The 26,694-nt window shown below is 48.9% G+C and overlaps 1 protein-coding gene across 3 annotated transcripts in view; it reads left to right on the top strand.

Moving 5' to 3' along the window:
- Positions 1 to 26,694, top strand: part of RASSF5 (Ras association domain family member 5) — a 448,324-nt gene that overhangs the window by 410,763 nt on the left and 10,867 nt on the right. For all 3 annotated transcript variants that reach the window (XM_086923412.1, XM_086923414.1, XM_086923413.1), the window contains 2 exons: positions 8,020 to 8,317; positions 21,779 to 21,894. In XM_086923412.1, coding sequence (XP_086779538.1) covers positions 8,020 to 8,317; positions 21,779 to 21,894 — 414 coding nt within the window. The remainder of the gene's footprint in view (positions 1 to 8,019; positions 8,318 to 21,778; positions 21,895 to 26,694) is intronic.

The raw sequence follows: 26,694 nt of genomic DNA, 5'->3' as shown, positions 1-26,694 counted from the left end.
GAATATCCTTTCCCAAATCAGTTTCCCATTTGGCATTCAGCGCCCTGAGGGGCAACAAGTTTTCACGGAGCATTCTTGAGTACAGGCATGTCACCGCCTTAACCGTCCCCGCCGCCATCATAGCATACTGGCAAACCATGGACGTCTCGGGCTCCGTTAGGCCACCGCCCCAATGCGCTTGCATCGCCCCGACCACCGCTGAGTGCAGGAGGAATCCTCCTCGTAGTAGGTCAAAATGTTCTAGAAGGTCCTGATATGGGAGGAGCGCCCCGTTCTCATAGAGGTCTCCTACAACCTGTACACCCGCTTCTTCCCATTGCTGCAATTGCGACCAATCGCCCCCGTCGGGTAGTGCCGTCAGCATGCCCAGGGGAATTTCCGGGGCATATGGATGCCTTATCCCCGCCCGTCGTTGAGAGCGATTCCAGCAAAGCCGGAACGTCTGCTGCTCAGGTGTCAGGTCTCGGGTAGCGATCTTCTGTTGTAAGGCTATATAGGCCAAGACGTGTCTTGGCGTGCCTCTAGTTTCCTCACCTTCCGGGCCAGGGTACACTCTCGCCACCTCTTGCGTGAATGTCTGCAGTTGGGCGGCCAGATAATAAAGCTCAAAGTCTGGTACCGCTAATCCACCCTCATCCTTGGGGCGGGTGAGCGTCGCCAGCGCTACTCTGCACCTACCCGCCCCCCACAGGAACGAAGTCAGCTGGGACCTGAGTTGGCGAAAAAAGGAGCTGGGGATCCAGACCGGGAGTGTCCGAAAGTAATATAACAATCTCGGTAGAGCAACCATTTTTAACAAGGATATACGCCCGCGAAACAGAGAGCGGGAGCGTAGCCCAAAAGGCCATGTTGCCCTTCAGAGCTCGCATGCATCGACCGACGTTACCCTCGAACATGTCCGCGGCCGTGTGATATATATACACCCCTAAATATTTAAGACAAGTCGGTTCCCAGTTTAGTGCGGGTCGATGGTCAGGACGACCGGTGTCCCTCCGTAGCGGAAATACGCATGTTTTCGCCCAGTTGACCTTTAGGCACGATATTACGCCAAATCGCCCCAGCAATCCCTCTGCTCCTTCCAGCGCTGTTGTGTCATTTTCTAAAAATAACAGCAAGTTGTCGGCATACAGTGATATAAACTGCTGCCCGTCTCTGCTACTTATGCCCTCGAAATGTCTTCCCGTCCGTGCCTCAGCCGCTAATGGTTCAATCGCTAGTGCGAACAATAGGGGGGACAAGGAGCAGCCTCTCCACCGGGTATTGTTGCGAGACCATGAGCCCTATCCGCACCCTTGCCACTGCCGCCGAGTATAGGACCCGCGTCCACTTAATATACCCTTCTCCTAGTCCGAATCGGTCCATAACCTTGTACAAATAGTCCCACTCTAGACTATTGAAGGCCTTTTCGATGTCTACGGATAGGACAAGAGGCGCTTGAGACCCAGCCTGTGAACTCTCTAGCAGACGTGTAAGCCTCCTGATGTTAATCGTCGTGTTCCGGGCGGGGATGAATCCATTCTGGTCTGCGTGTACTAAGCCGGGCATATGCTGTAGGAGTCTGGCTGCTAGTATGGAGCTCAATATCTTATTCTCAGCGGTTAGCATGGAGAGTGGCCTGTATGAGGCAGGGCTACCACTTTCCCTACCCGGCTTCAGGAGGGGTATCACTAACGCCTCCCGCATTGATTGGGGCAGGCGGCCCATTGCCTTGGCCTCCCTATATATTGTCTGGAGTCTCGGCGCTAAGATGTCTAGATATTTGCTGTAAAATTCAATGGGAAGCCCGTCTAACCCTGGCGTTTTGTTGCGGGCCATTTTTTTGACCACTCCCCTGATCTCTCCCAGGGTGATGTCTCTCCCCAGATCTTTTGCCTGTTCCTCGTCTAGCTGGGGCAATTGGAGGCCATCCAGAAAAACCTCGGTCTCATTCTCTCGATCCCCCTGTTCGCTCCTGTAGAGGGCCTCATAATATCTTTGAAAGCCATCCAGTATCTCCGTTTGGGAGTAACAGGTGCGGCCCACTTCATCTTCTATAGGTAGTATAGGGGAGCATCGCTTCGTGGGATTCGCCAACCATGCTAACAGTGTGCCAGCCTTGTCCCCCTCTACGTGGGTTCTAAGCATGTACGCTCGATGGTCAAAGGCACGGAGTCGTTCCACCTCCACCGCCACCGCCTCTCTAGCCGAGCAAACCTCCTCTTGGAGGTCGGGACGGCAAGGCCGCTTCTTCTCTGCTTCTCGCAATTTGGAGTCTGCCTTACTAATATCTTCTAGCAACAACTTCCGCGCGCCCACGTATTTTGTTATACATTGGCCCCTCACCACCACTTTAAATGCATCCCATTCTGTCGCCCTGGTGGCTGTCGTCCCCTCATTATCGGTGAAGTATTGGGTTATACCCTCCTCCAGTGCCGCATGGAATACCTTCAAGGGTCTCTGGTTATAGTTTCCAGGTCGGCACTCGAGGCACCTCGGTCGCCCAGGCCAAGTTAATGATTAGTGGGTTGTGGTCCGAGATCGTCCTCGAGAGATACTCCGACCAAGTTACAGCTGGTAACACACCCGGCGAGCACAATATTGCATCAAGCCGGACGTTTAGGTCATGCAGGCTGGAGAAGTGGGAATAATCGCGAGTCGTTGGGTGGTGCGCCCTCCATACATCAGTCAGCCACCATCCCTCCTGCCATTCCAATCTACCCTTTGTGAGTCGGTGAACAGGGGAGTCCCTCAATGGTGGGTGGGACCTATCCAGCGTTGTGTCCGCTATGGAGTTGAAGTCCCCTCCTATCAGGATCGGGCCCGCCAGGAAATGTGCCAGTGTCCCCGACAACCCCGTTAGAAGGTCAACTGCTCTGTATTCGGGGCGTATACGCTACACAGGACTATGTCCCTCCCTCTCAGCCTGCCTTCCACCACCACGTATCTTCCCTCTGGATCCACCAAATGTTGTGTTGGTTGAAAAGGCGTCCCCGCCCTAATCCATATCAGTGCTCCCCTAGCATACGCTGAGTAAGAAGTGTGAAAAACCTGACCCCTCCATCTCCTCTGAAGTGCCGTCCCCTCCTGCTTCGTGAGATGAGTTTCTTGCAGCAGCGCAATGTGGGCCCCCCTTCGAATTAAGTAGGCGTGTACCTTATGCCTTCGTTGCATCGTGTGAAGCCCCGCACATTCCAGGTCATGCACTTCAATACACCTAATTAGCCATTGTCCCGTAAGTCAAATCCCTGTCGCACATCAAATTTCAGCCCCTCGCGGATGGTGTCTCCCGCCCCAACTCCACTGAGTATTCCGAGCTTTCCATCACTCAGATTTCCCTGAAACAACAATCGCCAAACGTGGAAAAAATCCCAAACAATGTGCCCCCTCCTCCCCCCCAGAACAGGCCCCAATATTGGACTATCAGTTCCCATCCAAACTAATGCAACTTCCCCAAACAGTGTTGCTACAACACGGTCGTAACCGTGGTTGCCTGGAGCGCGGCCAAGGCCAGAAGGGAGCCACGCAAGCTCTCTCCCCGCACCCTCCCCTTTGTTCCCCATGATCAGCAGCAGGCTTGAAACCCAGTTCGCAATCCCCGGTCATCCCACTCTTTAGTTCGTGAAGTCCTCATTGGTAATCCTGCCCACTACCTGCCAGCTCAGAGTCACATGTTCAGGATCGTCTCCAATGTCTGTGGCGTCACCAGCGGGCCCTTGGTACTGTGCATTCCCGATAAATCCGAGTCCGAGCCCGAGGCTGAGACGTGTGTCTCAGTGTCCGTGTCCTGTTTGGATTGGGAGCCTCCGGATCTCGCCAACGTTTCCACGGCTTGAAGCGCGGCCTTCCGCTCCTCTTCCGTTTGCGATGCCGATGGTTTCCTTGTTCCATGTCGCCTCTTGCGCAATCGTTGCGATTTCCGTAGGCCCTTTGGTGCCCGTTCTCGTTCCCGTTCTCTCTCTTCTCGGGCCTTGGCTCCGTCAGTGCCCGCCTTATATGTGTCCCACCACTCCCATGCGTCCGCTGCCGTGCCAAAGAAGTGTGTCTTCTCGTCAATCACCACTCTGAGCTTCGCCGGGAAGAGCAAGGAGTATGGGACGCCCTCTGTCCGGAGCTCCTTTTTAAGCGATAGAAAGGAGGCCCGCAATCGCTGTGTCTCAAAGGTGAAGTCAGGGTACAAGGTTACTCTACTGTTCGCCATTTGAAACGGACCAGTGTCCCGGGCCCTCCGTAGTAGGAGGTCCCTGTCCTTATAGTGCAGTAATTTAGCAATGATCGGTCTCGGGGGTAGGCCTGGTTTAGGCGGTCCGGATGGAACCCGGTGTGCACGCTCTAGAGTGAAGAAGGGCGACAGGCCCTCTGGTGCCACCACAGTCTTGAGCCAGGTATCAAGGAACTCCACCATGTTCTCTCCTTCCTACTTTTCCGGCACTCCTACGATATGGACATTGCTTCGCCGACTCCTATTTTCGGCGTCCTCCGCTCGCCTTTCAAGGACCTGGATCCGATCGAGGGCATCCGTTAGTCTGCTTTCTAGAGTCTTATGTGCAGGAGCCAGGTCCTGTAGAGTATCTTCAACCTCTTTGACCCTATCTTTGAGTTTGTCGTGGTCCGCTCGTAGGAGGCCCAGTCCGAGACCACTTGTGCAATATCTTGCTGCAAAGTATCTTGTGTGGCTGCTATGGCTTCCAAGATGCGGTTCTGCAGCTGCTGCAGTTCAGAGGGTCCTGCAGGGTCACCTTCTGCCATATCTGAGGCTGCCGCTCCCTCGGTCTTCCCCTTCGGCTTCACCATGTTTCTCAGCCACCTTTTTCAGGTGCGTCCATGGCCCCCGATCACGAATCAGATCTTCTGCCGATCTCTGGACCTTTTCACGGGCGTTGAATCCTAGGTATGGGACCTTCGCAGTCTCAGCCCCTCCCGTCTCCGGATCGTCTCTGGATTATCACCCAGCTCGCCGGTGGCTTCGGGTCTGCTTCGAGTCTGCGTTTTGCTATAGAGCTCCGTGGGTCGCTCGGGCCTAGGCCAGCGGAGCAGTCCCTCTCCTTGGCGTCTCGTCCTCATCAATCTGCACCACTCCTCGACTCTTTGCTGGTCGTAGGTCTGCACATCGTTGGCCTTCGTCCTTCTGCGTGACTCAGTAACTCGGCTCACACCGCCATCTTGTCTAGTCTTTGTTCTCGAGCTAGACAGCTCGGTGGGCAGGCCACCCTTTCGACATTTGTCACCCGAGTCCGTCCCCGGGTCACCAATTCTTATTCGGCGGCGGTATCTGGATCCAGGGCTCCGGCTCTTTCAAGGGGAAAGGTGGATCCGTAGCTGGTCAACTTTTATCACACCTCGGCCGCCATTTTGGGAGCGTCTTTGTTTCACTTCGGTTTGAGACGGATCGGCGCTCCAACTTCAAATCTCTATCAATCGGCTCCGTTGGTGGTTCTCCGTGTGCCCCTTGAGTTCATTTGCCAGAGCCCCCGTTTTTTCGGGGTCGTTGTGGGTTTTTCTGCACCGATTTTCAGGACATTTGTGGGGATCGGGCGCGGAGCTCCGAGCTCACGCCGCCATTCCCTCTGGCGTCCAAGCCACGCCCCCTCCCTGGAATATTTGAAGTCAGTAGTCTACAGTCTGTAGGCCACCACCGTGATATATATGTACAAAATCTTCTTATTCTGCCACAAGAGGCCTTGACCTCCAGGCCCATAGCTCTGTATCTACCTGCAGTATAATATGTTTGATGTAAACATTTCTAGTGAATAAGACTGTGCCTATTGTTGAGAGAGGTGTGTTAGGTTTGTTGGCAACAGGAGGACCATGTTGCTTCCATAATGTCCTTTCCCAAAGCCTCCCCCCACCGAATCCTATCCTTAGGATCAATTAGTGTTTTTTCCTCCTTCAACATGTTGTCTATTTTTGTCACAAGACCTTGTGAGAAGGGTGCTGTGATAATGTATCCTAGTGTTTTAGGGGGAGACAGTTCCTTTGAGAAATCAGGGAAGAAGCAGGGAAGAAGGATTTTAGAGCATGTCTCATGTCACAAGAAGAAAATCTTTAAACTAATCTAATGACATGACATTTTCTTTTCGGCACAAGTCTCCCAGGCTGTTCAACCCCGCTATCCTCAACTGCTGTTTGGTTCCTTTGTGGCCACCAACACTAGAGTGTCCAACGGGGGAGGGTTGGCGAGTACAATTTTTGTATTTTCTAATTGTGCAAGACATATCATGGTGGTTTTTGGGAGGTGATTGTTTTTGGTATGTCTTAATGGTTTACTTGGGATATTGAGATTTTCTGGGATGCAACAGTAATATTGTATATGTCATGTTGCTTTGTTAAATTATCGATGGGTTATATGTTGTGACGTTCTAGAAAATGCCCTTATGTATTATGGCATATCATCATAATTTGAAGAAATTGCTATGATATTTTTGGATATGATGTGATTATTTGTGGGAACCTATGTCAGTTTCTTGGCTGTCACAATGTTTAAAAAGAATTACATTATCGTTTATTTATTACCATTAATGTTACCATTGCATTTCTAAGTACGTTCTTGGTTGAAAGCCATCTCGTTTCATTAAGATAATATTGGGGATGTCATGAAAATACTTAGCATGTTATGACCATTTTGAGAATGTCATGCTCATCTTTAGAGATGCATATGTGCTTTAGAAGATGTATCAATTATTATAAGAATGTATTAATTTATGAGCTGTTTAGGAGTGTTACAATCTGAGAACCACGTGGGGGAATTTATTTTAGAAGAATTTGTGCTTGAGCAATTCCAGATTACCCAAGGGCACATGCTGGGAGTTTGCGGGGTTGACTGATGGCTTGAATTTGTGGGGTGATTTTGGGTATTCTTATATGCTCTTGAGGTTAAATTGATTTGTTGAATGTTTAGCGTTGATATGATAGTTTGGTGCAGTAGTTGAAAACATGTGATGGTTGAAAACATAGGGGCATATTACCAAGAATGTGGCGGAGAGAGGCATTAGCCGTCTTGGCTTAACACCTCTCTCTGCCTCTTCGGAAACGCCAGGCTGCACCATATTAATAAGGATATGGTGCAGTCTGGCGTTTCCCCCCGCGATGGCGCTAAGTTACACAACTTAGCGCCAGCGCAGGCACCCTTGCACCAGAGTGCAAGGATGTCTGCGAGTAAGGAGGTTTGTTTATGTGTAGGAAGGAGTTCCTTTTGGCACATAAACAAACCTAAACCATTTTGTAACTTTCATGAGTGTTGCTTCATACAACACACATGTAAGTTACGAAATGGCATTTTGAAAAACGGTTTGTTCATGTACAGGAAGGGACACCATCCTGTTCATTAACAAACCATGGCATTTTGCTTTTTCCATTTGTACTGCACAAGGCAGCACACATGGAAAAAGCAAAAACAACAAGAAATAAAGCATTTCTCCTCGTTTCGCCACCTTAAGACCATAATATTTCGGGTCTTAAGTTCGGCGCTGCCACCTATTATCACCAAACTTGATAATGGGTGGCAGCGTCGAGTTCAATGGGTGTTGTGGTGGAACGCCCACCGCAACATCCACTGCACGCCCCCTTTCAAGCTGAGTTTAGTGTGAAAGGGGCCCTATTAACAAGGCAGCGTTAAGCCGCTTAACGTGGCTTTAAGTCACGTTAAATGGCTTAATGCTGCCTTGATAATAAGGCGCTGACCCTATCGCCACCACAACGTCACAAAAAGTGACGTTGTGGTGGCGATAGGGGCTTGATAAAATGCACCATATTATTTAATTGACAACAGGACGCTTCAGAACCTTTAATGACGTTACTACATACTATTGAGCAATCTGGACCTTTTGAGTTTTTATGGATACTGGGATTTATAGTGCTAGATTTCCTTTATTTATCAAAGATTAGTGGCTAATGGCGATAAACCAAACATTAGGTGAGATGGTAGTTTATAAGAGTGTGGTATATTTTGTTCAATCCAATTTTGTTTAACTTTCTGAAGTACATATTTAAAAGGATGTACTTGAGATGTGACACATCTGAATCTGATTCTCTTGCTCCCACTAGGGTGAAGATGGAACATACACAGGGTTCATCAAGGTTCATATGAAACTGTGCCGCCCTGTCACTGTCCCGGCTGGCATCCGCCCACAGTCTATCTACGATGCTCTAAAGGAAGTGAACCCTGCCAAAACCACAGAAAAGCGGACCTCCTTTTACCTGCCTCTCGATGCTGTCCGTCAGCTTCACATCAGCAGTACCACCACCGTTGCAGAGGTCATCCAGGGGCTCCTGAAGAAGTTCATGGTGGTTGACAACCCTCAGAAATTTGCACTTTTCAAGCAGGAGGCAAAAGATGGGCAAGGTGAGTCCACAAATTCAATGCCAGGCAAGGCCGACCATAATCTTCCCAAATCTACCCTAATCACCTGCTAATGCAAGCTGTCATAGGTGGCCAAGATGCCGAGTGAATCAAAATGGTTAATCTTCCCTCATCAGAGTCATCACCAGATTCTATAGGATGCTCACATCTCCACCAGCACTGGCTTCGAAACCCCAGTGGGTGGCATGAAACACATCATGAGTTTCAAATTGGCACCAAAGTTGGTGGGTAATAATCCTTTCAGTGGTCACAGAGAAGAGAGATTTGTAGTTATCTCTAGTTGGACAGTCAAGTGAGTATAATTTGTGTTTCTTTATAGGGGGACAAACATGCCTCAGGACCTGTTAAAGTGGGAGATGGGATTTTGCATCCACCTTGGGAACCAGGTTGATCATCAGTTCAGGGAGGAGCCCATAATCCCTAGATTAGTGACTGACTATGTTGACAAAAACCATCTCAGTTACAAGGTAGTTTGGTCAAGGGTAGTAGGGGATATGTCATCTGGACTTCTTGAGTCATCATTTTTGGTAAGTAGTCAGTTGTTGACTGCCCAGTCGTTTTTCCAGTAATGTCTCTATTGGCAACTCGAATTATCTGGCAACTCATCAAAAATAATTTTAGTGGAGAAGTGGCTCTGATCTGCGCATTCTACTGCAGATGTGAGAGGCCTCGCTGTCAGCAACAGGAGTAGTACTTTCTGGTGCTTCCTTTACACAAGCAGAAGACTTGCTGCAAGCACACAAAGAAATCTCTGTCTACCTTCTCTGGCGATGGCCAGTTCAACTTTCATTGATCTTATCCATTCAAGATTTACAGGAACTGCTCATGATCGAATTGATGTACTTACATGTCTGACATCAAGGAACAATATACAACATGCGTGGTGTGTGAAAGGGAGAACCTCATGCAAATGCTGGGAGGTGCCATCACTGCAGTGAAACAAACCTGTCAGTTTTTACATTACACTGCAACTTAACTTGGTGCACTTACAGCTATCTAGATGACTCAGTCAAAGCTGTAGTATTGTGCTGAAGGCTGCCCAAAAGGACCTGCCCGTAGACTCGGAAGCTGTATTTACTGCAGTGATATCCAACTTGAAGCTGCACCATACTGAGTGTTCCTTGATATTGCACTGGAAGCTGCCTTTACTGCATTGACAGCATAGTGGACACAGCTGCCAAGGTTTCAAATTGCTTATGTGTGACATTTTCATAATTTCACTGTAATTATGAGTGACATAAAATGACTGAGTGACTCTTTTTCGGTAGCAAAATAAATAAAGCGTATGGAAGAAAACATCAGAAATGAAACTATGAGCAATGAAAAGCTTTAAAGAGATCTTGAAACTGCTACAAAATACCTGAATGGAATGTCTGTAATCGACTCTCTTCGAAAACGCTTCCATACACTTGCACAATCTTTACACGTCCTACATTTTACACCTGCTCCACTGCACCTGCGTGCACTACTAAGGACAAATCACAATGATTAACCATGTTAGACTCTCTACACTTTACCATAACGCTGATCATTAAATCTAAACTCTTCCTTTTCGTAGATAAATACCGAATTACACTTCTGCAAAGAGACATCACTCTCTGACCAGTGGAGCCCCTTCTGGACTGGCTACTTACCCACTGATGGGAAATGCTGGGGCTCAGCTGAAGTGGTTTATAGCAGTCGTGGGCTGCTGTGCTGTGCCATGTTACATTTGCCTCAATGCTGCTCAGTGCTGGACTCTTTAACCCTGATTGCATCTCACATGTAGGCAGGCTCTGAGCCCCTTTCTCTGGACTCAAGGGTTGGCTCAGATGGTGCTGCTGCAGGTAACTGGAGCTGAGTCTGTTAAACTTGTCACCTATGCCTTTTTAAAGACAGGGTCAGTGCAGCATTGATCGTCAGACACAAGCCTGTGCCCTCACTGCCCTCCAAACACAATCGGAGGGCAAATGAGTTGTTAATCGTGAGCCCGCCTGGACAGCAGATATGTCTACCTTGGGACCATGGCTGCTGATGCAGGGGGCCGCAGGCGCCATACTCACACAAGATTTGGCAGAGGACTTGTTTATTTATTTTGATTTTATTTTATTTATTTAATGCATTTTTATAAAGCACGGACTTTACCCAAAGGTGTCAGAGCACTGTACAATAGAACCAGTTACGTTACATGAGAGAACTGTTGCAGGAATAAAACAAACAAAAATAGCAGGCCAAAGAATCGGAGCGACACAGGCAAAAGACACACAATCTCAAGCATAGCATGAACAGACTGTACAAGCAAAAATAAGAATAAATATGACAAATTATACAATGACTAAAGAACTTTCTGGCGAATAATAGCAGGCCATGGAATCAAAACAACGCAGGCAAAAGGAACACAATATCAAACGCAGCAAGCACAGGATGTACAAACAAAAATACAAATATTTGTGACAAATTTACAATGACTAAAGAACTTCCTGGTGGGGTCAAAGAAGGAGGGAATTAGTTCTGAAAGTGTATTTGGAGTAAAAGAGATTTGAGGTCTGCTTTGAAGATCTGGATGGAGGTGATGGCACGGAGCGAAGGAGGAAGCGAGTTCCAGATTCTCACCGCATTACCTGAGAACGATTGTGCCAATAATTTTTCCCTTTTGAAGGAGGGGGGTTCAAGAAGGAACTTTTCCGCATTCCGAGAAGGTCTTGAGCCTACAGACAGTTTGATTTTATTCTCCAGATAGCGAGGGGAGGAAGAGTGCAAAGCTTTGTGGGTGATGCACGCAGTTTTGTAGATAGCTCTAGCTTCGATGGGAAGCCATCAGAGAGAAGACAGGATAGGAGTGATGTGGTCACTACGTTTGGACCCTGTAATGAAGCGAGCTGCTGAATGGAGGACGGATATGAGGGGGGAGAGGTGAGATTTGGGAAGGCCAGTCAGAAGAGAATTACAATAATCCAGTCTAGAGAGAACTAGCGATTGGACCAAGGTTTTTAGGTCATTCTCTGGGAAGAACCGACGAATCCCCCATAAAAGGCGTAGTTGATAACGTGCGCTCTTGGCCATGGAGTTGATGTGTGAGATTAGGTTGAGTCTTTTGTCAAGTATGACACCTAAGGATTTAGCGCAGTCCACAATGATAGGTTTACTGTTGAGTAGATTCGATTGATCCATCCAGGATTGAACAGGAAACGGAGAGAGAGAGCTAGATAAGAGGAGGAATTCCATTTTGGAGGGATTGAGAATGAGTGGGTGAACTAACATCCAGTTCTGAATAGTATTGAGAGTAGAACTGAGTAGTGAGAGATCATGAGAGGAAGACACCTTGAGGTAGATTTGGGTGTTATCCGCATAGAGATGGTAGAGGATTCCAGATTTGCTTAGAAGGTTCCCTAATGGTTCCAGATAGAGATTGAACAGAGTGGAAGCAAGGATAGAACCTCGAGGAACGCCTTGACCAACCACCAGTGGAGCGAGAGACTGTTTGCAATCTTGATCATTTGGGATCTGTCCAAGAGGAAAGAGGCAAACCATTTGAGTCCTGTGCCTTCCACGCCAATTTTCTGTTGAAGAATGTGAAGGAGGGTGTTGTGATTAACAGTGTCAAAAGCTGCTTTTCGGCCTCCAGTACCTCCTGCATCAGCATTTAGGGTCACCTTTCCCTTAATGGCCGTATGCCTAAGACCATTCAGAATCCTGGCACCGGGCCTGGTATCAACTCTTGTGCTTCCCGCCCGTGCACTCTGATGCCCTACATTTCAACATGAGAACGACTTAGCACCCTCTCTCTCACTCTACTTGTCTGGCAGTGTACCTCTTATCACTGTGCTATTTATTCCAAGATTGAGTCAGTCACACACAGCTCTGCAAATGCCCCTCAGTTCTGAGTATTACACACACATTTTTGAATGCACCTAACTTTTACCCGCTCACCCACTGTAATTACAATACCGGACTCGTTTGTAGACACAAACTAAGGAGTACTGAAGACACTCTGTGTTATTAATTTGAGTACCCCGTTCTCCCTTCCTGCACATATATCAATACAGACAGGTCACTGCTCTTACATGTAGGTGCTACTGCTTGAATCATCCAACGTCGTCTCTCACCTTTCTTGGGGTTGCAGAGGGATCCTGGTGTTGGGGGCCAACAGATGCACACGGACCGGCACAGAGCTCTGTGACAGATTCAGTCAGGGGGGGCCAGACAGCGAGGGATCCAGGCCTCCAGATTAGTGTTTTTTGCCTCTCGCTGGCGAGCAAGGGTTCCTCCTGACCACCAAATGGCACCGGACGAGGTTACAAGATCATGCACTCAGCCTTCAAAGCATCTAGTTCAGTGGGATGACGGGGTGCTCCTTTACACCAGAGGGAGATTGGAAGTAAAGGCCGCAGGCGCTGCGCAACTCCCAAAGATCTCCTGACTTCTCCTTCTGCGCTCACCCACGAGGCTTCTGCTTCTGCAGTTTATTGTGGTTACATCAGGGAGCCTTACCCAAAAGAACAGGTGGCTTTATTAAATACACAGGAACTCGTACCTCGATATCAGAGGGAGAGACGTGTACTGCCTGTAAAAGCAGTGACATTACAGAAAGTTGCCATGCTATGAAGCTGTGACAATCACGTACCTGAGGCGGGGGCCAGGCTGAGCAGCACAAGGCAGTGGGAGTTGCAGCAGTCAGTCCTGGCAGGCCTGCGCCCCAGATCTATAGGTGTGTGTCTCACACAGTGTGCCCTGCAAGGCTGTCTCTGCAGCAGCGATTGGGCAGTGACGCTCCTGACTAAGCATGGGCGGAAAATCCGTTCCGCTCGCGGATTTTGCGGATTTTCGGTAAATTCACAATCCGCGAACGCTCGCGAATTTACCGTAAATTCGCACGCAGCGGATTTTTTTTTCTTGGTGATACAATTTTGCGGCGTGTGGCGTAAGTTCGCAATTGCGAACATGTAGGTGCGGCGGGCAGCAACAATCTCCCACTCGCGAAATTACAAAATTTGCAATTCAGCACAAGAAATCCACTAGCAAGCAGCATAGACCTTCTGAAAATGTTGATTTTTATCAGAATAACTCCTCAGGTTGACATTTGTCTGCCCTTTTTTGGATTTGAGGCCTTTTGACTTTCTTTGGATCACTTTTGGATTAGAAATCAACTTTCACAAGTAAGTTTGTTTGGGGCATTACATTTGCTGTTCTGCAGAAAAACTAGTTTTGCTAAACTGAAAGCACTCAGCAGGTGCAAAAGTTCAAATTCATCATTAGTAACCATTCCCTGTAGTGCTTCCTGACTGGGGCCCCTCCAGAGTTCAGTTGCTAGTTGCAACAATTGTATGACCCTGCTCTGACCCTCACAGCCGGATCATAGAATAGCTACAAGTAGGCCACAAAGGTCCTGGAAAGAAAAATTGCACTGCAATAGAAAGCAAATTACAGATAAGGAAGCAGGTGCCAGACTGGAATTTTAAAACAGTGACACATTAATAAATCAACCCCAAATTAATTCATGTCAGTTGAAGCAGGGCAGGTGTGCTTGCTTTCCCCCCCCCCATAATCTACAGTGATGATGATGAACCAGAGGGTGGCATTGATGTACCAGAGGGTGGCATGGGTCAAACAGAGGGTGGCAGTGTTGAAACAGAGGGTGCTGTGAACCTGTGATGATGAGCCAGACATAGAAACAACATAGTCGCGACCGTTGCGTGCTGACAAGTAAGTTCGCAATTGTGAACTGGTACAAAATCCTCGAACTGGCAGAAACCCTTGCGAACTCTATAAAAACAAAAAAAATCGCGAGAGTTCGCGGATTTTGCGGATTGCGAGTTCGCAAATACGTAAATTCGCGAACGCCAGGTTCGCAAAATTCGCCCATGCTTACTCCTGACATCCTGAGTTAATCAACGGTGGTGCGCCGGGGTGTCGGATGAACATTATACATCGTAGCCAGCCGAGCGAGTCGACCCAGCCCTCAAGCTGGCCGTAAGCAGTGCGGATGCCCTGCTGCCAGCTAACAGCTTTACTCTGTCAGTGTGGAGTAAATTAGCAGCGCTTGGCTCCAGGGTGCTTAGCAGGCACTATAAATGAGTGACAATGCATTGCAGTGCGGTGATGCAGACCACCACACTGAAATGTGTTAGTCTAACACCTGATGCGTGGTGTTTGGCAGGGCTGAGTGGAACCCCGTCTGGACTGCAGTGAGATACAGCCGGATTCTGCGTTCATTGGAGAGGCATCACACTGGAACTGGCCTTTCCTCAGTAATAACACACTGGAAGAAGGCCTGTATGATTTTTGTGTATTTTGCTCAACTTTGCCCACAGACAGCAAAATAAGGGTTTGCTGGTGAATCTGCCAACAAAATTAGATTTTGTGGAGTTTTACTCCCTCAAAACTTACTTAGAGGTGTTTCACCTGCATTTTTCTTAAACTTGATAAGCTTCATAATGTTCACCGAGTTGAAGACCTTTACCAATGCATAGCACTGTCTGTAAACCGCCGTCACTGTGAGTGAGCTGCACTTACCGGTGTGTTATACTCAGAGCTGGCTTTATAGCAATACTGTCACGCAGGTGGTTGCTCTAACTGCAGTGTCATCACACTGGGAGCTACTCAGATGAAGTAACACCAGGCATGGAGGTGCCCTCACTGCTGTCATTCAATATTGTGATTAGCCTCCACAGCAATCGCATCGAACCGGAAGCTCCTTTTCCATCCGCTATAAGACATTGAAACCTGTTTTCATGGTATTTACATTGCAGTTACATATCACTGGGCTTGGAGCTTTCCTCGGTGAAAAGGCACTGAACTTGAAGTTCCCTTTATTGCACTATAATATACCTTTTGTGCAGTGATACTCAACTGAGATCAGCCCTTCATTCAATGGTGAGTTGCTAAACACTACCCTTATTCCAGTGGCTGTATTGTGAAGGCAGTGATACTGGCCGACCCACATTGCTTGACGTCGCACTGAGCGCAGAATGATGATATCACACACTGTGTACTCCCATTGCTATCGTGACATTAATCAAATGACCGTCTTTACTGCAGTGACATGCCGACACCGGTTGGTAATGCAGTGCCATTGCATTGGGATCTGTCACTAATATAGTGGCGTGGTAACCAGACTTACCCTCATGGCAGCAGTATGTGAAATCTGACCAGGGCCTACCTTCATTGCAGTGATATCAGAGAGAGAAAAGAGCTACAGTAGCAGCAGTGACACCACACTGAGAGCTGCCTTCACTGCTGTATTATTGCACCGGGAGTAACCAGTGACACCACTCTGAGCTTTTATCACTACAGTGACATTGCACTGAAGACTGCCTTAACTATAGTGATATCAGAAAGAGAAAAGAGCTACACTAACTGCAGTGAAACCACACTGAGAGCTGCCTTCACTGCTGGAACACTGTACTGGGAGTAACCAGAGGCCCTACTCTATGAGCTGTTATCATTACAGTGACTATGCACTGCATATTGCCTTCACTCCAGTGGCATCACAAAGAGAAAAGAGCTACTCTGACAATGGTGATACCAAACTGGGCAATGCCTTCACTGGGTAACATTGCGCTGAGTAGCCAGTACTGCACTGATACAAGTCTATGAGCTTTTATCGTTACAGAGACTTTGCTCCGGAATTTGCACTCACTGCATGATATCACAAAGAGAGTTGCCCTTACTATAATTGTAATACAACACATTTGTTTCTACTGCAGTGGCATTGCACTGGAGGTATCCCACCTACAGTGAGATGGCATTGGGAATTTGCTTGAAGGTAGTGAGATTGAACTTCACTTACTGCAGGACAAACCTTGAAAAATCTTTATAAAACCTAGAGGCCTCATTTAGAGTCAGGGTATAATGGGGTGTATCCCAGCTGCTCCAGCTAATAGCATTCCTCTTGGGCCTTTAGCGCTGGAGTGGGCCTTTAATGGCCGGGAGAGCAGAACCTCAGCGCCATCTTACTCCTCTTCCGTCATGAAAAACGGTTCTTCCAGTGTCATTCTGGTCTGCTTGCTTCATGCCTGGGATAACTATGTGTGCCCTAGTGTTAGCGGGTATGAAAAAATGCTCAAAAGTAGTCTGAGTACTTTGATAAACTTCTCAGCGAGACTGGGCATTACTTTTTTAGTTTTGACACACAAACCACCGCTTTAGAGGTTTTCCTTTGAATAAAAGTTGCCAGTCAGCCTCCATTGCAATCTTAGCATGGTGACCCAAGCGTCAAATCTGTTTTCTTTGCTTCTGCCACCACCTAGGTAGAATAACATTTGGCACAATGTCACAGCCAAACAGGTGGGGAGCTCTGAAGTTAGGCAGTGCAGCTCCCATGGGCCCACTCGTCATCAAATTAGGCCCACAGGCTCTGATAGAGTAGAGTCTAGTAGGGAAATGTGCAAACAGCTTGGCAGATAACTGCTAGAGGTGATGCAATGGCTCCCTCCATTGGGTCCTCTAGGACAGGGGCGTAGCACAGGCCCATGATGCCTCTGCGGCGCAGGGGGAGTCCCATGTAGCCCAAGGTCTATGAAAATCTGTGAGATATAGGAGACTGAGAGGCCCCATCATTTTGTTTTACACCACTGCACCAGGGCGCAGAAGTAACTTTACCAAAGAGGGGGGGCGATCAGTCACCTAGTCTATGGAGAGTGATATTACCCCATGTCTGATGCAATTGCCTCTGTGAAAATCTGCGAGGAAAGAGGGATTTTTACAGAAATCTAAGGATAGTTGAGAAATGCTCTCAGTATGTTAGGGACACTAGATAAGTGACCACTTATAATGTAACCCCAATATTGGAGAACATTTCTACATTCCAGCACCCAACATTGGCAGAATTTATGCCAGGCATTCCTCTTTGTAAGACACCCACTCACCCACAAAGCAGCTCCTCCCATGGCAGGTGCAGCCACTATAATGAAGAATCGTTCTCTGACCTGACGAGGACTCCAATTGTGCACCATTTTCCACCTCCGACTTGGTTTTGGCAGAATGTCCCCCCAATGATAGACAGAATCATTTCCAGCGTAGCTTCAGGCTTTAAAAGTTCAAGTCGTATTTTTTGATATTGGATAATGTGCCAAGGACCTTATTGCTAGTGATGCATTACAAGTGCTACCATTCATTCTTTCACTTACCATACAACGCGGTTCACACGCTGTGCCATGTCAGCTATCATTTAAAAGCTGAATCTAAAAATTGCAAGGCCACATTTTGGTGTAAAGGATCCTGTTTAGAGCTTTACAAGTGTTAAAATGTAAGGAACTGACTTCTACAGCATCTATATAGTTAGCCAGTGTACTGCTTGTATGGCCTTTCCCCAGGGGGTCCGAGCGTGAACTTTGACCATTTTTAGGTCTTGCCTACGAGGCGCACATGCACTGCATAGGAGGGCCTTTAGCCGTCGCTCTGCTCATTTTCAAGCACACACTTGTGCATGTGGCGGTATCCACCTTGCGGGAGCGAGCAGGGGCGTGCCACAAGCAAAAGTGCAATGCTTGAAAATGAGCAGACTGCGTGTGCACGAACGCACCACTCCTGGGCTTGTTTAGTTTTGCTGCTTCATTATGACTGTCTTCTAAAGTAATTCTTTCTTGCACTGTTCCTATGCGGACATAAGCTGCCAACTCCTTTTGCTTCTATTTGTTGTCTGGAACACACATCTTGATCTCTTGTGAAGTGCTCTAGTGTCCCCAGGCCAGGTCTGCGTCCAGAAACTAGTAAACATAAAATAAATACATACATAAATGCTTCCCACTTATGCAAGTTTTTTTTTACATTCCATAACTACCAACTCCGGTGGTAGTTACATGAACTCTCTAGGTCAGCCCTGCTCCTATGTCCTGCCTTCTGCACTGCTCAGATCTGGGGCTCAGAAGAGAGATTCACATGCTCTGCTGCCCCCTTGTGGACTGCTGTGGGGTTGCTGTCCTCCTTAATAGACATCGGCTGGTTACTACTTCCAACAAGCATTTGCATTGCTATAGGTCTCGCATTTGCAATACTTTGAGTTGTTAGCATTGTAAATGATGATGTCTTTTATTTATGTGTTGGTTTGTAAAACACATAAATAAAAGGTATTGTTATTCACAATGCCAATAACTTTAACTCTCGCAATATGCAAGACCTATTGCATTGCATATGCTTGTTAGGGCTTGCCTTCACAGCGCTTGCACTGTGCTTGTGAAATCTCTTGCATTTAATATAGCTTAAAAGTGGGCTCTTGTCAGTTACCATCAGCGAATTACTGTGTTCATTTGCTTTTGTGTCGAACTTTCTTTTTGTTAACTTTCCCTGGATGCACGCATTTACGATACTTCTAATAAAGCTGTTCACATTGTATAAACCCCATTCAATGTCTCTTCTAATAGTATCCTGGAAAGCCTGCTTTTTTTACTTAGTTGTTTAAAGCAGATGCTTTAGCCTTAGAACGTTTGTGGCATTTCCTATTCATGCCTCAGTACCTTTCTTTGCACTTTGTAGGCATTATCAGATCGCTTTTTTGAACTTAATCTATTTGGTCATTATGATCGAAACATAAATGTTGTAATAAACATTGCACTTGAAAAATAAAGTTAATATACAAGAGCCATGCTATATTTTACTATTAAACAGGCAGCCCTTGAAGACAACAGGGTCATCATTTGTATTGTTAAACACAAGGGGAATGGGACCACACTGCTTCTCCTCCCAGCAAGGTTCACCCCTTAGCATTATGGTAAATGCGGTCTACTTTGAATGCCTACTTGAATTTTTGCTGAAGTGTCTCACCAAAGTTGGTGCAGGTTAGTGCTGTGAATCTCTAGACACTTGTTTCTTGATATTATCCTTCATCAGTAGAGATAACAAGCATTTGCAATGTAATAGGTCTTGTATTTACGCGAGTTTAAGGTACTTAAACTTGCGTAAATGCAAGACCTATTGCATTTGAAATGGTTATGTTTAAAACTGAGCATGGTGCCACTTCAAGGACTCCACACTCGGTTTCTTTTTTTTTTAAACTTTAACACTGAGCGTGGTGTCCTTGAAGCAGGCGCTGTGCTCAGTGTTAAAGTTTAAAAAATATAAAGAAACTGAGCATGGTGTCCTTGAAGCAGCGCGTGCACAGTTTTAAAGTAAAAAAACAAAACCAAACAAACAGAGAGCGGTGTCCCAGAAGTGGACGCCGCGCTCAACATGAATGTTCAATTGAAATAAATAAAGTGAGCGCTGTGCCTTAAAGCGGGCGCCGCATTCATTAAAGTAAAAAAAGCATACAATTTTGAGCGCATAGCGCTGCAGCCGCCATTGTCCCCATTAGTGTCCATTTTCAAAATAGTGTTCACTTACCAGATAAAGCCCTCCGTGTAACAAGCCAAGTGAAAGGTCCAGTCCTTGTCGGCGTTAACAAATGTAGACAAGGCGGTACCAATGCGGGACTAACTAGCTTCATAATCAATCAAAAGCCAGCATTTTCGAAAGACAATGACACTTAGCCAATGACAAATATGGGCGGAGAATGGGCAAGGGTTCCACAGAAAACCCTACTACAGCATGCCTTGCAGAGCATGCGTGCTGCCTCTGGTCTCAACCTTAAAAACAAAATTCATCTGGGGTTCATGAGAAAGCTGCCACAATCCTCTCCGGTCTCAGTACCTCTCACTGGCGCATAGGTGCATTTCCAAAAGCTTGTCAGCTCAATGGCTCAAGGGAGCCTTTTCAAACAGAAGGGGAGGGGAGCTCACTGCTTTACCTCCCAGCAAGGTTCACCCCTTAGCATTACGGTAAATGTAGTTCACTTTGAATGCTTACTTGAATTTTTGCGGAAGTGAGTCACCAAAGTTGGTGCAGGTTAGTGCTGTGAATCTCTAGACACATATGTTTCTGGATATTATCCGTCATCAGTAGAGAAGCACTAGGCCCAAAAGTTGTCAGAGCTCCTCTAAACATATAATATCGCTTTATTTGACTACTAAACAGGCAGTCACAATTGCAGTGAAAGGGGATTTGGTTTGAATGGTGGAACAGGTGCACTGGCACTTGGGCCAAAATCTCTAGGGACCCCACTAAACCCAGATTATTGCTAAAATTAAAAATGAAACAGGCCATCACACGTGCAGGTACCTTGCAGACAACAGGGTCATGATTTGAATGGTGCAGCAAATGCAGTGGCACTGTGCCCAAAAGTTGTCAGAACTCCTCTAAACCCTTAATTACTACTATACGGACAGTTACAATTTCAGCTATCTTGCACTAAAAAGGGTCTTGATGTAAATGGTGCAGTGGCACCAGGGCCAAACGTTGTCATAACTTCACCAAACATTGATCTATTTTACTACTAAACAGGCAGTCACAAGTGCAGAAATCTTGCAGGCAACAAGGTCATTATTTGAATGGTGCATCAGGTGCAGTGGCACCTGGCTCAAACGTTATCAGAACTACTCTAAAAACCTAATATTGGTATATTTTACAACTAAACAGGCAGTCACAGGTGCAGTTATCTAGCAAGCGCTACGGTAATGATTTCAATAGTGCAGCAGGTGTAGTGGCACCAGGACCACATGCTCCAAGCACTCCACTAAACACCGATTATTGCTATATTTTACAGCCAAATAGGCAGTAACATGTGCCGTTATCCTTTAGGCACTACGGTCATGATTGGAATGGTGCAGCAGGTGCAGGGGCACCGGCCCAAAAAGTTGTCAGAACTCCTCTAAACACCTAATATTGCTATAGACACAATTGTATTTATCTTGCAGTTAAAAGGGACTTGATTCGAATAGTGCAGGAGGTGCAATGGCATTAAGGCCATACGCTTTAGGGACCCAAATAAACAGAAAATATTGCTAAATTTACTACTAAACAGGCAGTGTTCTAGCAGGCTCTAGGGCCATAATTTCAATGGTGTTGCAGGTGCGGTGGCATCAGGCCAAAAGTTGTCAGAAAATCTCTAAACACAAAATAATGCTATATTTAACTACTAAATAAGCAGTCACAAGTGCAGTTACGTTGCAGGTACTAGGGTCATGATTGTAATGGTGCAGCAGGTGCAGTGTCACCGGGGCCAAAAGTTTTGATAACTCCTCTAAACACCAAATATTGCTATATTTCACTACTAAACCGGCAGTCACAAATGCAGTTATCTTGCAGGCATTACAGGCATGATTTGAATGGTGCAGCAGGTTCAGTGGCACCGGGCCCAAAAGTTGGCAGAACTCCTCTAAACACATAATATTGCTATTACATCAATTCTATTATTTCCCTCTTTCATTTTTCAAACTTTTACTATTTCTTACCCACACTATACCACTAGTAACAGCACAAAATATTGCCTTTTTGTACATGAACAAGTCCTAACACTTTAGCAGTCTTTCTGTAACTTATATTGTACAACTACTCAGCAAGCTACAACTTACTACAAAAACAGCTTATTATTAATCACATAGGTGAAACCTAATGCATTTACCAATGCTTGTTTCTCCTGTTTCCTTGTAGTGCTGTTCCAGAAGCTTCCCATCACAGAGCATCCCTTGTACCTGCGGCTGCTGGCCGGCCCAGACACAGATCTTCTAAGTTTTGTACTGAAAGAAAATGAAACCGGGGAAGTGGAGGTAAGTAGGCGCAATGCTATTATAAATCAGCATTTTTATTTTTGGTGAAGGGGGTAGGGCATTGCTTTTTTATATTATTCAGGAATAATGTTACTAGGTTTCCTGCGATGTGTAGAATCTCATCTCCTCTCCTTTGTACGAACTCCTTTGAAGTTTGTACACGAGTGCCTGGAAATTCAGGGTCACATGTACAAAGTGGCGTAAAGTCACAATGTGGCTTAACGCGCCTTGCAAGTAAGGCCCTTTTTCACATTTCATTTAGCATGAAAGGGGCTTGAAATGGGCGTTTCAGTGGGTGTTCCGCCTCAACATCCATTGCTTTTTAACACTTCCCCATATTTATATGGCCGGGGCAGCACCAAAAACTAAGGCCAGGCAATACCTGTTCTTAGACTGGTGATACAATGAGAAATGATTACTTTCGCTCGTTTTTTGCTCTTTCCATGTGTGCTGCATTCCGCAGCACTCATCAAAAGAGCAAATTGCCTGTCAGGGCAGGAAGGTGTCTCTTTCTGCACATAAACAATCGCCCCTGCAGCAGACGCACACATGCAACATGGCAGAAGGGTACTGCGTTGGTGCTTGGCAGCTTGAATAGAGCTAGGGAAAACACAGGGGTGCCCTGTAATTTTGTAAATACCGCACATCCCTGTGTTTTTAAAAAAAGTCAGAGCACGGCCATACCGATTTTGGCATAACACCCTGCTTCAACATGGTGGGGCGTGGCTTAGCAAGCCACGATGGCGGCTGTGTCCTGCTGAGGCTCCGCGATCGGGCTAGCATCTTGCCCAGTTCCGAGATCGCCGGGAGCCTCAACTCGCCAACCACAGCGCCTGTGATGCCCCCATGCACTGGGGCATCCTTCAAATAACCTAAATCTACTGCAAGCGGACGACGCGATCCGGATTGTCCTCCGCCGACACCGAGGGACGCCGACCCCGACAATGGCGGGCGCACCTCAGACCTGCAGACGAGAAAGCCCCCGGGAGTCAGCTCTCTGAACGACGGCCCCGGAGGACGCGGCCAGCCGACAGCAACGGAAAAACCCGCGGAGAGGGCGACACCAGCCTGCGGGAGTGCACACCGGACGGCGCCCTCCTCCACCCCGGAGCCCTGACGCACAAGATGGCGGCCGCCGCCCCGGGGCTCCGATGTACCGGAGCTATTTCCCCGCCGGGAACCTGGTCGGCCCACAGATTTGACTGACCTGCCACCGCGGACTGCGGGGAGCCGGCGAGCGCACAGGGCTGGACAATCCAGGAGTCCGTGATCGTCACGGACGACGGTGAGCACTGATCCCTCTCCCCCTCCCCCCCTCCTCCGAGGATCCCGACGCCGGCACCCCGGTGGCCCCTGCCACCGCGGACGGAAGGGAGCAGGCGAGCACACCGACGGCACAGGACGGGACACTCCGGGCGCCATCATTGAGGGCGGTGGCACTAATTTCTCCCCTCCTCCCCCGAGGACCTTGACGCCGGCACCCCGGGGCCCTCCTCCTCCCTCCGGGCCCCGTGGGAGGTCATTGGACACGCCGCCACCCGGCGAGTGACCCAGCTCATATTCGCCTCCATAAACAGCCCGGAGGACCCGGGAGCCTGACCCTAAAATGGCGCCCGTGCAGACCTAGCACCGAGGACAAACGCAGACCTCGCCCCGGGGTTAGGAGTGCCCCACTTGCGCTGAAGGCGCTGCCAGCGGCCGTCCCCATTGCCGATCGGAGCTGACACGGAGCCGCACACTGAGCCGCACTCCCCCCGGAGAAGAGAGGATACCCACGCACCTCCCCCCACGGTCGGACCAAAGCCACCTCTGACACCCCTGCTGGGGCACCCCGGAGCGGAGCGGGCCCCGCCCCGGGACCGGTGAAGACCGGAGAAGACTGAGGGAGCCGACCGACACGGAGCTGCCACCTACCCGGTGACACTGTGAGGCGCCGGCCTGCTGCCCTCGAGGCGCACGACGACCCGGGGACCCCCCCCCCTCTTCCTCTTGGCAGCACCCATGGGGAAGCCGAGGGCCTCTCAGGCGACGGCGGTCCCTGAAACGGCCGTCGAGAAGATGCCACAAACAAGGACATGGACGCAGGCCAACGCGTCGCAAACCGACCCTACGCTATCAGCGAAACTGGACCAGGTGTTGGCGGCAATCGAAATGTCTCGCCTCTCGATGGAGGAGAGATTGGGTACCCTGACGACGGACATTAGCCTAATCCGCGATGAACACCGTAAGTTGGCGGACAGAGTGAAAGAGGGCGAGCGGATCGTGACTGAATTACAACCCGCGGTGAACTCGCAGGAGGCAGACATGCAGGAGATCCTGCGCCGCGTGGAGACCCTGGAGGAGCGCACAGTGGATTTAGAGGGGCGCTCAAGACGTTGTAACATCCGCGTCCTGGGCCTGCCGGAGGGGATTGAGAACTCGGACCCTGTGACCTACATGGAATCCTGGACTAAATCGTTCACTCCAGATTGTGACCGGTCTCCGTACTTCTCCATCGAGAGGGCCCACAGGGTCCCGGCCCGGGCACCCAAACCCGGTCTTCCTCCGCGACCCATGTTGGCCAAGTTCCTGCACTTCCGAGACCGGGACGCGGTGCTCCGTGCGGCCCGGATGGCTGGCCCCCTGCAAGTGGAAGACCAGCACGTCATGGTGTTCCCGGACTATGCTCGAGAGGTCCAACAACGGCGATCCACGTTTCTGGAAGTCAAGAGACGCCTCCGCGCAAATGATCTGCAATACTCCTTGCTATTCCCTGCCCGCCTTAAAGTGATCCACAAAGGGAAAGCCCTCTTCTTCGATACGGCAGCGGACGCGCAGGATTGGACTGAATTTAATTGCCCTCTGATACCTAAACCCGGACCCCAGAGGACACGCAACAACGACTCTAGACGTTCCAGGAAACGGGGCGCGAGCCGTGCTCGATCAGGCCACCCCAAGAGCCAGGCGGGCTCACCCGACCTCACACAAATCATGCAGGAGCGACGAGACGCCCTACGGGCGGTGACCGAACTGCACGCGTCACCCCCGGCTTCGGACCTGGAAGGTCCACCACACCTATTCACCCCTGAGAAAGACCGGGACAGTGATGGAACTATGTCAGGATTTGGCCCAATCTCCTCCCCCCTGGTTGTGGCACTCACATTGGATGCTGCCGGGGCCAGCCAACACACCACCTCCTCGTGAAGATTGAACTGTCAACTGCTATATCCTTCTCATGGTTGCCTGTTATGTTGCGCGATGTCTAGAAGCCCAGACCAATTTGCCTGATGTTTGTAAGCGCTAGCGAGCGATAGACATTTCTCATACTAGAGCCTGATCCGCGCACAGGCCCAGCAGCGACACATGCTGCCACCCCCACGGATTTCTGTTGAACTTTTCCCTTAGTGGGACACTAGTTTGGATATGCCGCCCCCGGTGACGTATCCTCAGCATTGGGACTGTTGCCCACCCGGAGTTTTAGTTGTTGTTACTTCCCCTAGTCCCCCCCCCACGTTAAAGGAAGCTTGGCGCGCAGGAACACATATGGTGCACATACACGGGCGGCCCACGGGAGCTGTAGAGGGGCCCCCCTCCCGACCACATCACCCCAGAGATGGCAGTCCCCCGCTCAGACCTTAACATCCTTACACTAAACGTACGGGGCCTACACACGCCCAGTAAGCGCTACTCTGTATACTCCTACATTAGGCGCATGTCAGCCGGCATAGCGTTTCTGCAGGAGACACACATTAACGCTACTGAACTCGCTCGTTTGCAGGCCAAATGGCGAGGGATCATCTGTGCCACACAATATTCAGCGTTTGCGCGCGGCGCATTAATCTGGGTAAGGCCAGGTACTCCCTTCCGAGTGCTCCGGCGAGTGGTAGATAGAGAGGGCAGGTACGCACTTCTGGAGGGAATACTTGATGGGCAAGGGGTACTCCTTGGCAGCATTTACGCCCCAAACACAGATCAGGGTCAGTTTTGGGATCACCTTACGGGCGTTTTGGCCCAGTTCACTACAGTTCCGTGGGTACTGGGAGGCGACTTTAACTGCACACTGAACCCCTCCCTGGACCGCTCGCACCCTCCCCCCACACACTCCCTGGCCCCCCGACAAGCAGACCTCTTTAGGACATGGACCACGCACTGGGCCCTTACTGACGCATGGCGACACCTACACCCACTGGCTCGCATTTACTCCTTCCACTCGATTCCACACAACCTCCGAGTTCGCCTAGACCGTTTCCTCTGCTCTGCACCAATCCTCCCCAAGATAACATCTGCAGACTACCTGGGTCGGATCCTCTCTGATCACGACGCCCACATCATACGCCTTACCTGGCGCCCCCCACACCCACCGGTCCCCACCTGGCGCCTCCCTAGGGAGTGCCTATCGGACCCAGTCTTCAGAGACGCACACGAATCCAGCATACAAGAATACTTCACATACAACGAGAACACAGCATCATCGGTACTGGTGGAGTGGGACGCGTTTAAAGTGGTGGCGAGGGGAGAATGCATCAAACAGGTAGTGGGAGTCCGACGCACCTTAGAGCGGACACTTTTAACCACAGAGCAAGCTCTGGCCGCACTCACTAAACGACCTGACGACTCGGAGGAACACGCCGTGCTCACGGCCGAAGCTAAGTCGGAATACCAGACTGCCTGCGCTGACCTCCGAAAGTACAATTTCAGGGCATACGCCTCTAGGGTGCATAAGGACAGAGACAAAACCGGGGCACTTCTAGCCTGGATGGCGAGGCAGGATACTGAACTCAAACCAATCACAGACATTATCAACCCGGAAGGTGTATTAGT

This window comes from Lissotriton vulgaris, chromosome 5, assembly GCF_964263255.1.
Source record: "Lissotriton vulgaris chromosome 5, aLisVul1.2, whole genome shotgun sequence".
NCBI lineage: Eukaryota > Metazoa > Chordata > Amphibia > Caudata > Salamandridae > Lissotriton > Lissotriton vulgaris.
The sequence above is the reverse complement of the archived record's forward strand: the minus strand, read 5'-3'. Positions and strand labels throughout refer to the sequence as shown.